The sequence below is a fragment of the Pararge aegeria genome, chromosome 26 (assembly GCF_905163445.1).
Source record: "Pararge aegeria chromosome 26, ilParAegt1.1, whole genome shotgun sequence".
NCBI lineage: Eukaryota > Metazoa > Arthropoda > Insecta > Lepidoptera > Nymphalidae > Pararge > Pararge aegeria.
In genome coordinates this window covers 6,595,566-6,609,878 of record NC_053205.1, presented here as the reverse complement: position 1 = coordinate 6,609,878, position 14,313 = coordinate 6,595,566, and the positions used below count along the sequence as shown (strand labels likewise).

Here is a 14,313-nt window from a genome sequence, read left to right as displayed (position 1 = left end):
AAGCCGATGTGGTACTTGTGACGAAAAAATTGATGCACATTTTTCCTAAACTAAAATGCTTACAAACTTAAAAAATACGCAATGACACAACCAGCACATTTGAGGTCAAATCCTATTATAGTATAAAAGAATACGTAAACGATAAAAAAGCTTGGGTGTGAACTATAGCTCTAACCAGGTCGCTTCTTAATTATTTTCAAATGAAAGAAACCCCGGCTAAGTTTGTTGTGGGCTTTATCTTAGAGCAGGGCGAGAACCCTCGTAGCTTTAGTTTTAAGTTTACGAATGTAGTTATCGCCATCACTACATTACACACTTGTATGTAATAAACGCATCAAAAGTGCCATCTATGTGCCTAATTTAATAAAGAAATATTTGAATTTAGCCATTTAAACAGCCGCTAAACTTTTTTAGGTTAGATTCTCCCGATATTTTCGATGAATTAATAAAAACTTCTAAACACCGGGACACCAAGTCTTTCCTGTCCTATGACCATTGTGTGACAGCGGTCGATCAATGACAAAAAGTACAAATAAAAAAAAAATCAGTTTAATATCTATAGACAATCTATATTATACAGATGCGAAAATACGTCAGTGCTGAACCGATATTGATGATATTTTGCATTTTACGAGCCGTATCAGAATACTTGACAAAATACCTGGTGCACTCTAAAAATAGAAAGCCAACTAAGAGAGATTTTCTCTTAGTTGACGTTATATAAATTATAACAATTATGATAATAAACATAACAAAAGCTGATTAGTTATAGCAGCAAGTTCATTATAGATTGAGCTAACAATGTAGGTATGTTCATTGATTCTAACAAATAAATACGTTGTTTCTATTATTATTTACTTCTTTGTATGATTAGATCATTTTTAATTATTTAGCTTAAACAAGTACGTAAATTGAATCAGTTAAGAATATGCCTTAGTTAAGTAACAATAATAGGAGCAATACAGTTGCCCAGTCCATTGAATTATGATAAACAATCATTATCATCTTATTTGATGTATCTATGTTCTTGTTAGGCTCGTATGGAATCAAGATGCTTGATCGCAACAATCACTATCTTGTTAGGAATAACCAATTTTTTTTAGAGTGTGGGTCTTGCGGGGGAACGGTTTCAATTCCTATAAGTTATGTGTTCCCGGGAACACAAAACTTAGAGAAGCTAAGAGTTGCTTCTCTAAGTTATGTGCGTTTGTAGCATTTAAATAGTTGGAAAATCCAAAATTGCACGCCTCATAATCTCATTCATTGCAATAAAATTGAGAGTATTCGTAAATAATAATTAAACTACATTTTTGTGCCTTTTGGAGTAGAGACTTTGGGACCGTGGGGTCCGGAGGCAAGAGCCCTTTTCAAAGAATTATCGAAAAGGGTTATCGAGTCTACCGGTGATCCTAGAGCGGGCAGTTACCTTGGCCAACGGATTAGTTTGGCCATCCAAAGGGGCAATGCTGCCAGCATCTTAGGAACTGTGCCTCGCTGCGGTGGTTTCGAGGACGTTTTAGTATTTATTTAGTTTCAAATAGTTTATTTTAGGTTATATTTATATTTTAAAGAAAAAAATATGTATCATTATAAATAAATAATGGTAACTACATCTAATAATACCGTGAAAAGTAATATGCTTCTGTTCCTCAAAATACTGAAGCCTATAAAAAAAACGAACTCGATAAGTGAAGTATTTCGCTCGTTATCGTGACCACAGGATACGGGATCCGCACATACAGACACACGGACGCCCAAGACAGAACTTTTTTTAAACAATTCTTTGATTAGTTTAAATAATAAAATGAGATTTTAAAATATCATGAGTGTTGAAAATTGTTTTTTCTCAACATTTGTCTATTTATATTCACGTATAAGAGCAATAAAGAATAAAAAAAGTGACACTTCAAGTTGGAGAATCACTCGGTGTGCGTAAACTGTCAGTAATACCCACCTCAAAGCTTCGCTTCGCTTATGAGGCGTGAAATATCACTTGTTTGTTTGTTTGTTTTAAGTCTTTATTGCACACACACATTAAACACAAATACAGAAGAAACTTAACAAAAACAAAATAGAGCGTGCAAAGGCGGTCTTAAAGCGATCTCTTCCAGACAACCTTTGACTTGCTTTAACGGTGAAGGAAAACATCGTAAGGAAACTTGCATGAGAGTTCTCCATAACGTTCTGCGGGCGTGAGAAGTCTACTTGGCCAGCCTGGTGGACTCCGGCCTAATGCCTTCTCATTCTGAGACCCGTGTTCTGCAGTGGGCCAGTAACGGGTTGGATTACCAATGGCTCATTGGCGTGCATAGAGGGGTATGCACAGGATATGCAGATGATATAAAATGAAGATAATCTGCAGTAAGAGTTTAAAAAAAAAAACCTAAGAATAGGCATTGTGAGAGTTATAAAAAGCCTACCCTCAAGTATTTATAACTCTTTTTGGACATTCTCTTCATTTTATATAGACGGCCGATTGGCGCTGTTTGCAGCGACCCTTTCGATTCGATTCCCACAACTGGAAAATGCTTGTGCGATGAGCATGAATGTTTTTCAGTGTCTGGGTGTTTATATGTATATTCAAAGTATTTGTGTATGTTATTCATAAAAATATTCATCAGTCATCTTAGTACCCATAACACAAGTTACGCTTACTTTGGGGCTAGATTACGATGTGTGTATTGTAGTATATTTATTTATATTATATCATCCGAGTACCCTCTATGCACGCCGCTGCGATCGCTTTATGATCTTTTTCTTTATTAGTACTCTTTATCACTAACAGCCTTACTGACAATATATTTATATTGACATTGACTTTTTATTGGTGTTAGCATTATTATTAGTGTTTCTCACTTTTCAATTTTTGTACCCTAATTTATAAAAAAAAAAAAAATGCATATTGTTCGCGTAGTTCATAAATATAATGAGAATAGTAATGTAATTATTAATTAGTTTAAGTGGATTTGTCCGTACTGATTAATTGAAAATAAATAAATAACAGTCAACAATAACAATAAAGTTTAATTTGCAATAATATGCAAAAACCAGACATATTTGCACGGTGTTTTTTTTATAGTTTCTTAAATCATAAAGGGTATGGCCATTTTTATTGAAACAGTGAGTGCTTTGCGCACGTTTGGTACAGTTGTCTTAGCAATTTTGAATTGTAAAGTCTACATCATCGAGTAAATATAACTTGCTTCAACGGTGAAGGAATACAGACAGCGTCATTTTTTTTTTCAAACAGAGAGTGCTGTGCGTACGTTTGGTATAGATGTCTTAGCAATTTTGCATTGTTAAGACATTTTGAATTGTAAAGTCAACATCAATCAGGTAAATATAACTTGCTTCAACGGTGAAGGAATACATCGTGAGGAAACTTGCATCCAATAATCCTGTTCCCAATAAATTTCTCAAAGGCGTGTCAAGACTACCAATCCATTCAATGCCAGGGTGGTAGAGCTACGTCTGAAACCCTTCTCATTCTGAGAGGAGAAATGAGTCGGTAATGGGTTGACCACGAAGTCAACATCTCCTGATGACCAGTGTCAGAGTGCCTGGTGAGTGCATTTGGCAAGATCTGTGTTGCGTGAGGTACGGTGACGTGAACTTCATACATGCACAAAAGCACTGCCTACCGTTTTATGCATACCCTGGTAAGAAACCCAATGCACGCCACTGGTGGTGTATAAAGATTTGAGAAATTATAAAACTGCCACCGTGCAGATTTGCCTGGTTTGCGCGGAACATAGCAAATTAAGCTATATATTCGTTGTTATATCATAGAACTGCGTCAAGTAATAGGTACCTGCTTCCATCAGTTAAATTTATTTATGACTATCCGTTGAACGTCCAATAGAATATACGTCGTGTTAAATAGCTTCGTTTAATTAGAAACTAATGTAGGTAAGCTTGCATTGTTTAAAATAATAATAAGATATACTCTATAATTTTGTAATACCATCTCCTGGAAAAGACACGTAAAGACACTTAAAAATAAACAGGTTGTATATTTGAAATGCCGTGGAAAAGCTGACGTAATTATTTTAACAAATTTAAATAAATGTAATTGGCTTTTTCGACCGTTCTGATTAATAATAATAAATAAAATAAAATAAATATATAATACAATACTCGATATTAGTATTTTTTCTAATCTAAATATATAAAAGAGAAATCCACTGACTCACTGACTAATCTAAACACGAAATCTAAGGAACTATACAGCCTACAAACTTGAAATTTTAACAGTAGATTCCTTCTAGGATGTAGGTTACAGCTAAGAAATTGTTATGAGAAGTTACGATAGGAGTTGGAAATTTATATGAAAGTTTTTGTTTTTGCAGAAATGCTAGTTATAAATATGAGAATTAAAATGTGATTTTTTTTTTATATTTAAAGATGCATAAATAATAACAATAATATTTCCTACTACCGACCTATGGCAAATAATGTCCAATTTAAAAACGACATGTAATTTTATATTAGTGTGGTGTTTTGTTTTTGCAATATGTTTCCTTGCCTATTATCTGCATATCATTGTAACAAAGTAACCTAAACTTTAATGAGTAAAATAAACTATACTTTACACGGAGACTATTTTACTTCAGTACACTACTAAAAATTTAACTTAAATCAGAAGTTTGTTGTAAAAAAAGCATCCTATACCGAGTTTAAGCAGTGTGCAATCTTCTAAAGACCATTTTACCAGTAAAATTATCACAAGCCAAAGCCTAGAGATTCCTATTCCTACAATCGATTTTCACTCGTCAACTCAGATAATCTAACTTGTCTATGGCTCTTACCACAAGGTGCGGTATTTTGTGTTTGCATTCTCATTGTCATTTGTCGTATGGATTTAGGGTTATAAAAAAAAGAAATTTAAGGTAATAAAAAAAAGTTGTCACCTAAGAGTTGGTGAAACTTTTTTTTCTCCTATAACCAAAGCCTAAATCGTACGATTTAGGCGATGCCTTGGTTAAGTAAAAACGGCATAACTCATCATAACGTTCTCAAAGGTTTGTTTGAAGTCTACCAATCCGCACTCGGCCCGAGGGGTGGACTACGTCTTTCTATATTCTGATACTTTTAGGGTAGGCAGTGCTTTTGTGCATGCATTTTTTTTTTCTATATTAATAGCGGGCAAACGAGTAAGTGGGTAACCTGATGATAAGTGATCACCGCCGCCCATAAACATCTGCAGCACCAGAGGAGCCACCGATGCGTTGCCGGCTTTTAAGGCATTTGTTTATCCGCCCCTTGAATAACCCTAGATTGTATTTTTGAGGAAACACATCAGATGGGAGATTGTTCCATAATTTGCAAGTACGCGGTAGAAATTATCTGGTATTTCGAACAGTAGAAGAATACCAGGCATCCAGATGATGAGGGTGGAATTTATTTCTAGGGCGTGAGGTGCGGTCAGAGAACAGGGAAGGAGGTATCAACGCAAACAACTCTTCGGAACACTCTCAATGAAGTGCACGCCACTAGTGGAAACTAAGGTAGGGATCTTGAAGTAATTTGTTTTGACAACAAGTTTTCTTTTGTGTTGCTAATGTATAAGTATTTGTTGGCTCGCAGTTCTGGTGAATAATAATATATAAAACAACAAAATATTTAAATGTGCTTACGTAGCTTTTCCACAAATTTTCAAAGTGAACTATTGGTGTTGCGTTCATGATAGATCTATAATACCTCTACTAGGTCTACATATATATGTAACTAATATAATTTCATTTGAGCAAATATCAACGTGTGAACCTATCTTCGAACAAAGCTCTGCAACTTTTGTTTGACTAGAATTTAATATAAGATAAAGTCATCATCAAATCATACAAGTTAGTGAAAGGATAATGGAGTTTTAGGGCATGGTAAACGGTACGGGCTTTATAATGATATATATATATAGTTTAAACATATACACATATGTTTCTGCATTAGGTGGGGGGTTATCAATGCTGTAAATGAGCTACCTGTAATTAGAAATGATTACATACCACAATATTTGTTTGAAATTGACAATACATATTTGCAAGTGGCCGTAGATTGAAGGTATCATTGGATCCATATGATTGGAGTCGAGATACTATCTAACTTCAGTCATAAAAGAGACATTTTTTAGATGTTTCCACTGTACCATCCGTAAGTGTACAATGGTGCAAGATTTCTTTTTTCCAAACACTCTATCAGCAGACAGTACGTTGTCCACCAATGTCCTTGCATTCCAGGGTTATAAACCTTCCAAGTTTGGTGCAAGCCTGGTCATTAGCTGACCACAATCTAAGATGGTTGACCAGCCAAGGTCTTCCAACCATTATTCTCTGTGCAGACGTAAGTACCATGTAACAGTCAACCTTCTAGTATTTCTGTTTTCTTTAATCCAAGGTTATACACCTTCCAAGTTTGATGGTAACTCTACTTTTAAGGCTCGAGAAACAAATGTGGTCATTAGGTAACCATAATCTCTCATAGGTAAATAGGTAAGTTTTTGAAGAACTTCACTCCAAACATAAGAAATTAAAACGGTGACCGTTGTAAGAAGCATTTAGCATTCCAGTTGGTAGCTATTTTTGTTTTAAAGTAAACTCTGCTACAACTTCTTTAGCAACTCACTGTCATTGAGTTTGGTGAAAGAATGGATTACTATTTTTCCTGCTTGGCCTGGTCAAAAATTTCACTGTTTTTACTATAACATTCCATGGTCCTCGCATTGGCTATTCTCAGCAAACCCTTTTTATATTATCAGGGCAATGTTCTATAGCATCTGTATAAGAGAGTGTTGAGGCAAGGGATTTTTCCATTCTTCCTGCATACAGGCTGGGTTGGCCTGGACAAAAATCGACTGCTTCTATTGTAACACCACATATTACCTCTTCATTGGATGTTTGCAACTCACCGTTTATAAATTATCAGGGTCATATGCCATACCTATGATTATCCCGAACCCGTTGAAACTTTGTTGAAGTAAGGCCAATTTCAAATATTTATCATGGTAAGTAAACATTATTATGTGTTTTAACCAGGAGAACTTAAGTCTTAAATCATTTAAACCTCCCACAGTACCCCTACTGTGGGTGAGACTTGGTGAGTACTCGGAGACCTGGGTGGTCTGCAGTGGCTAACATACAGAATGTGCACAAAGTCTCAGAGAGAGAAAAAAAAAACTCTAGTAAGAGTCATAAAAACCTTTAGGGTAGGCTTTATGGTTTTTATAACACATACTGAAGATTTTCTTGCTCTCTATGCACGCCACTGGTGGTCTGCTAAGCTTCTGGAGTGAGCTGGATTTACCTAGCGGGCAGACGTACCAGCGGCACTACGTACAACCAAACAAGTACGGAGACAAGCCCACAAACAGACAAAAAAAATGGAAGGCCTAGGCTAAGTATCCTCGTGAACGCAATACCAAAGTCACTAGGTAAAATAAACTATCCACTTACGTTTAGCTGATGGTTCTCCGACGGACGTTTTAGCCTTCTTGGCCTTCGACGTTGACGCTTTGGACGCCGCTTGACGCTTTTTGGGCCTGTCCTCAACTTTCTCCACTTTTATTGGTACTTCGTATTCTGAAAAATGTAAAATTTTTTCTTTATTATTATTGAAGTGATAACTACTTTAGGCGCGTTTAGCACAATCTTTCACCGCACGCTTCCTATGAGTATACAGAGTTACATATTAAATACCAGAAAGCTCTCTGCCTTATAGTTCCAAACATTATAAACTAACAAATTGTGTTCTGCGACTTTTCAAGATTCAGTATTAATTTATTTCATACAAAAAAATTAAGAAATCATATATTATGAAAATGAAGCTTAATTTCCTATACTCCGCGAAAAGTAAGAAAATCTGTATGGTGTAATTTATAATTTCTTCAATCTTTTTACCCTTCACCAAACAGATCTTCGACAAAGCACGTTTCGCTCCGAAACCGGAGCATCCACAGGAGATGTTGACTTTACAATGAATAAATTTTATAACAACTATGTAGAAATTATAAATTACACCATACAGATTCTCCTACTTTTCGCGGAGTACTAAAAATTAAGCTTAATTTTCATACTATATATCATGGAATTCCGCAAAGTAACGCTTGCTTCCATCCAATATTTAATTAATGATGTTATTTCTTTAAAGTTACATTACACTGAAACCACATACAAGTTATTCGGCAACTTCGCGTAGTCGGGTCAGTGACCGCACTATCCAGTTGTGATTCGCACGCAGAGTAATGAACAGTAGAGCATGCTAATGCTATGTAAAGTGCTGAAGAAAAAAGTCTTAGAACAAAAGTAGTTAGTCTTATATATACATGTAGTACTATTACTGTTTTCCTTGTGTTTTTCCTAATGTGTTGTGTTGCAATAAAGTTTTTTTTTTCATTCTATTCTATTATTCTTTTTTTTTTTTTTTTAATTAAATATCTCAAGCCTTATTTCACCTGAGACTAAGAACTAAATTTTAGTACTAATTTACTCATTTATGTAAATATCAGGTGATGGCAGATCCGAATACAGTTCAAACCCCCCCCGCGCGGTTTCTGTACAGGGCGAAGGGAATATTATGGAGACCAGGAAGCAATATCATCTGTGCTACTACTACCTTGCTAACTAATTTTTTTTACACAATATTTTTGATTCATTCGTTTTTCTTCTCTTAGTAATCTATATTGCTTTAATTTTTTTTTTAGCTGTTTACAGCAGCCTTATGTACCCAGCGATTTCCATGCTATTTATACACAATTGTATACACATGCCAAATAGTGCTATAGTTTATATTACAGTAAGCAGATGATTGTCAGTTTTGCGAAATAAAAAAAAATCTACTGCAATCATATGAACAAACCTTCCCATTCAGTGGGAGTTTAGTCCAGCAGTGGACCGTTATAGGCAATTGACTATAGTAAATATAAAAGTGTTCATGTTTGTCTATACAGGTATTGTTGTAGAATAAGGTTTGTTTATGCTGCCAGATACATCTCGTATAAACAGTGATTTTTTATTTTGTCAATTGTTCAATGAAAAGAAAAAAATCTGTAGGCTAAGTAAGTACTATATTCTGTTGAATTATACAGATTATCAAATGCAAGATAAGTCAGCGATAGATGTTCAGCATAAAAATTTAAAAAATTAGTTATAGAATCACACCAAATTTCATAAATGCTGTAAATTTTTGTGTGACACTACTGGAAAGTGTTTGTGTTTGTGTTTGTGTGCATGAGTGTTTTTCAGTGTCTGGGTGTTTATATGCATAGGATAAGTATTTATATGTATTAACCTTAAAATCAATCATCTTAGTATACCCATGTCCCATAACACAACTACGCTTTCTTTGGGGCTAGATGGCGATGTGTATATCTATATTGTATGTATGTAATTTGCCTTGTTAATTGGGGTGACTTTTCAGTTTATAAAAAATTTATTTATTTCAAGTAGGCCTAGTTTATAAGCACTTTTGAAATGTCAAGTCAGTCTGCTTGTAGTGACTCTACCACCGGTTCGGAAGGCAGATTCAACTGAGAAGAATCGGCAAGAAACTCAGCAGATTGCACTTTTCTAACATCATGTTATAGTTTAACAATCATTGTAATTTTTTGTTTTGTGTCTGTTTTGTGAGAGATGAAAGCGGAGTGGCTTGCTTCCAAGCAGCCAGTAAACTACTAAGTACTTGTTTTATGGCCATGAACAGTTAACACTCGTGGCGACTCGTGACATTGTGTTGCATGTTTCTGTCCTCCAACTCACCCTGACTGGAGAAATCATCCGCTGACAGATTCGAGTCATCATCATCAAACCGCGTCACCTCCATTTTGATAGAGTCAGCTGGAAATAAGACAAAATATTACAACGCTTATTCTAACAAACAAACATTGCTATACGAAGGTTATATTTTTAAATTTTAAAAAAGACTCTTTCAGAGCACTCTTGGGGAAGGTAATACAATATTATAAACATATACAATATACTTACTAGAAGTATATTTTGTACTCTCTAGTATTAGTTCAACAGTAAAGGAAAACATCTTTGGCGACCTCTCTGGCGCAACGGTGAGCGCTTTGAATTTAAGTAGGTCCCGGGTTTGATTCCCGGCAATTCATAATTTCTAAATTTCCTCCGGTCTGGACTGGTGGGAGGCTTTGGCCGTGGCTAGTAACCACCCTACCGACAAAGACGTGCCGCTAAGCGATTTAGTGTTTCGGTGCGATGTCACTTAGAAACCGATTTGGGGTATGACCACTGTACTCCCTAACTGGCTAGCCCACATCCTAGACTACATCATCACCTACCATTAGGTGAGATCGCAGTCAAGGGCTAACTTGCAGTACATAAAATCACTTGCTTCAACGGTGAAGGAAAACATCGTGAGGACACCTGCATGCGTGAGAGTTCTACATAATGTTCTGATAGGTGTGTTGAGTCCACCAACCCGCACTGGACCAGTGTGGTTGACTACAGCCTAAACCCCTTGTGGGCCGGTAACGGGTCGATGTGATGATGACGATGACAACATATTAAAAGTCAATGTCAAACTCAAAAATATCTTTATTCAAGTAGGCCCATAGGTGGCACTTTTGATGCGTACATGAGAATTACACGGTAGTGAGATGATGGCGATAACCACATCCGTAAACTAGAAACTAAAGCTACGATGGTTCCTAACGCGTCCTGGATTAAGAAGAAGCCCACAGCAAACTTAGCCGGGTGTTTTTTTTTGTTATCACCATCTCACATTGTCATTTAAAACTATAAGAAGAGCAACCTGGTTAGAGCAATAATTCACACCCAAGCTTTTTTATCGATTGCATAGTACTTTGTACTATAATAGGACTTTTCTATAAGCTTATGTTTAATACAAACATTGAACTCAAACTTTTTAAGAGACATCTCCAAGATGTCAAGTTTCCATTTCCTTACCTTTGAATGTACCTTCCTCTATTTTCTTCTTAAATTTCTCTTCAGTCTTCTGGACTTGTTGTTTGAAGTTGCAGGCATTGCGCAGTTGAGTGATGCACACCTCGCATACACCTCCATTGTTGATCTCTTCTGATATTGACAGCTAGTAAGAAAAAAAAAACAATTTTTAACTATGACAATGACATAGTCCAACTTGTCCACATTCAAATATTTACCATTATGGTTAAGCTTTTTTGTTTAGTGAATGGATGCCTAGCTGTAGACTATCCAAGACATTTTAAAAGAAAATGAAAAAATTTACCCCAAAGGAGTTGTGAAATGGGTTCCCCGGGCGTCTAACAAAGCCAATGAGAGGGGCATGCCGCTGTGGTTTTAAGTTTGGAAATACCCCCTTTTGATGTGGGAGAACCACATAACCACTGCCCTGCCCAAGGGTCGCTCGCAGGTAGCTTAGCTTAAATTTATTTATTTGTTTCCAACTTACAACTAGTTTACAGGAATTTCCTCATGCACTAGCGTAGATACTGATGCCTACCTACACACTAAACTTTATCAGAGTAGCAAATGCACCACAAAGCAATCTTTGTGAGTTAATAAAAGCTTTTAAATAAAGCATTTCCACCACAAGAAAAAAAAAAAGCAAGAAGCAGTCATAGAAAAATATTCCATTGTGCCAACCCTACAATGTTAGATAAGGACAACAATAAGAAGACACTCAACCGTGTGTGCATAGAGAGTATGCACACTGCACAGGGTATGCAGATGATATAAAATGAAAAAAATCTGCAGTACGAGTAACAAAAAACTTAAGGATAGGCATTGTAAGGGTTATAAAAATCCTACCCTTAAGTATTTATAACTCATACAGCATGGCTAGCATGGGCAGGAGTCAATTATATCTCCAGGGTAAAACATTATCTTCTCTCACAGCTTTATTAACTCTCAAGAGCACTGGCGCACAAGTGGGAATAATATCCAAATTTCCCGTACTTTAGGAGGTGGACACGTATATTATATATTTCTTGTCAGGGGATATAATCAGGGGATATATTTTTATCTCCTGCCCGTGCTAGCCCTGCTGGGGATTTCTTTATCATCTGCATACCCTGTGCATACCCTCTATGCAAGCCACTCAACCCAGAAGAGAAACTATGTATATCAATTGGGTGCTAATTCTCAATGTGGGCCAACTCTCCAGCAATAAATTATAAATATAGTTTGCACTATACAAAATTAATCAAATACAAAAAAATTTCAAGAATTGTTTTATTCATAATTGTTATATTATCACAAGCACTTATGAAGCGTTCATACATTTAACATGTCACTTATGTTAAGTGGTGGTGATAACTGCATTCATAACCTAAAAACTAAAGCTAGGAGGGTTCCAAAAGCGCCCTGGTCTAAAAGCCCACAATAAACTTAGCCAGGTTTTTTTTTTGTTATCACAATCTCACAGTTGAGTTAATCTTTAGCTATTAAGTTAGAGCAGAGATACCTAAGCTTTTTTACCATACATGTAACCCTTAATATAAAATCATATACAATACATACATAATTATGATTTACTAATTTTATGCATTTTTACTTCTAATATTAATATTGTTAGAGTCCACTTTCTCCTTAAATTTTGTTATATTTTTATGTACATAAATATTATTAATATGTGTTTTCTAATTGGAAGTATACTTTTGATGTACATAAATTAAATTTTCAAAAATGTATTGATTATGCACTGTCATAATTTTAGCTTCTTAAAATTTATCATCTATAATATATTCATTTTGGCATGTGTGGTGCGAGAGTTGTAGCTTAGTTAGCAAAACATTCAGGCTATAATTTATGGAGAGATGTCAGTTCGAATACATCCCAACCCAAAAAAATTAATAAGTATTACACTAGGTGCTGTCTAGTATATAGTTGGTAAGCAATTTATGCTCGTCACAATAAAGGAGCTGATTGTAAAGTGCCAGGACAACTCTCGAACCATTCCAACCAACCATCGGGGTAAGCAAAATTTTTTAGAAGGTTATGAGCAGTTGCCTACCCACTAAGTGAAGAACCAACTTCATAAAACGAAACAAACGAAATTTAAGAAATTCTGAACCAACAGGATTTAATCATTTGTAACTACCAATTCCAAAAAAGAATTTTATTTTATTTTTTGTTTAATTTTATAATTTTGAGATATCCTCCAACACTTTTGACACAAGTGTTTTTATTAACCTTTTATTGATGCCAAATCTAGCTAGATCATATAAATCATTAAAATTTGATTGGCGCAGTGGGCAGAGAACCTGCTTTCTGAGTCCAAGTCTGGGTTCCATCCCAAGGCTGAAAAATGTATGTGTGATGAACATGAATGTTTATTTATTTACTATGTTTTTCAGTGTCTGGGTTATTTATCTCAATTTTATAAGTATTTTTGTATTTTATTCATAAAATCAGTCATCTTAGTACCCATAACACAAGCAAGGCTCAAGTAATTTCGGGGCTAGATGGCGATGTGTGTATTATACACACTTATCAATCTTTAATTTTATCTCATTTTATATTTTTCTCTAGGTATTTTAGTGTTTGTCCACCATATTGGATTTCATACACATACCGACAAATTTTTATATTTAATCACTATTTATCGAGAAGGTAAGGCTAAAAGTTTAATCGAGACTCAAATCTTTAAAGCTTCCTTTTACTATACTACGCTTTATGTAGGTACCTAAATAATCTGCAAGGTAAAAAGACGTCGGCGTTTTGTACTTTCAGTGCTGTACTTTTTGATGTATATGACAAAGCAGACATATAGTTTTAGAATATCAGAGTAAAACAATGCTAAATGGTAAACTTACAGTTATATCAAAGCAATCCTTCAACATATTGGCGTAAATTTCTTCTACACCCATCCATTGGTAAGGAACTTGGAAGTCTTTAAAAGTGCCTTCCGTGGCACAACACCGGCACATACCATCACTTAAAACACCCTCCATTATGTCTAAATACACTAGCTTAACATTAAAACTTATTAATTAGTTAAATAATGGGAATAAACCAAGAAAGAAGCAATCGACGCTACACGATCGAAGCTCCGCCATTTTATAAAGGAAAGGAAAGCGGTAACAAAACGTTCAGAAACTTGTAAAAATCAATAAATACAAAATCAAGTCCTTTGTTTACTAAAAAATATTGCAGTTTTACTTTGGTTTTGAAGTGTTTCTAACATGAGAGGTACGAAACTAAAAAATTGTACAAGAACCTTCCACGCTCTATATTTACAGTTTGTCACGGCTCTTAGTTTCTATCAGTTAATTATTTTATCTTCCCCCGAAGGACTTATAACTGCTTAAATTTCCGAACGAATTTTGAGAGTCCATAGACTACAGGGCAGTCTACCAGAGTT

General features: G+C 35.3%; 1 protein-coding gene across 5 annotated transcripts in view; it reads right to left on the bottom strand.

Moving 5' to 3' along the window:
- LOC120635131 (zinc finger protein 91-like) overlaps positions 1–14,045 on the bottom strand; it is a 101,020-nt gene extending 86,975 nt beyond the window's left edge. For 2 of the 5 annotated variants that reach the window (XM_039906063.1, XM_039906062.1), the window contains exons 1-4: positions 13,766–14,029; positions 10,917–11,058; positions 9,747–9,824; positions 7,446–7,571 (exon numbers count right to left, since the gene is read on the bottom strand). In XM_039906063.1, the coding sequence (XP_039761997.1) occupies positions 7,446–7,571; positions 9,747–9,824; positions 10,917–11,058; positions 13,766–13,903 (484 nt within the window). In that variant the 5' untranslated portion in view covers positions 13,904–14,029. Of the gene's footprint in view, positions 1–7,445; positions 7,572–9,746; positions 9,825–10,916; positions 11,059–13,765 lie in introns of all 5 variants that reach the window. The other 3 variants (XM_039906059.1, XM_039906060.1, XM_039906061.1) reach the window with 3 other exon arrangements.
- Positions 14,046–14,313: the final 268 nt, after the last annotated feature.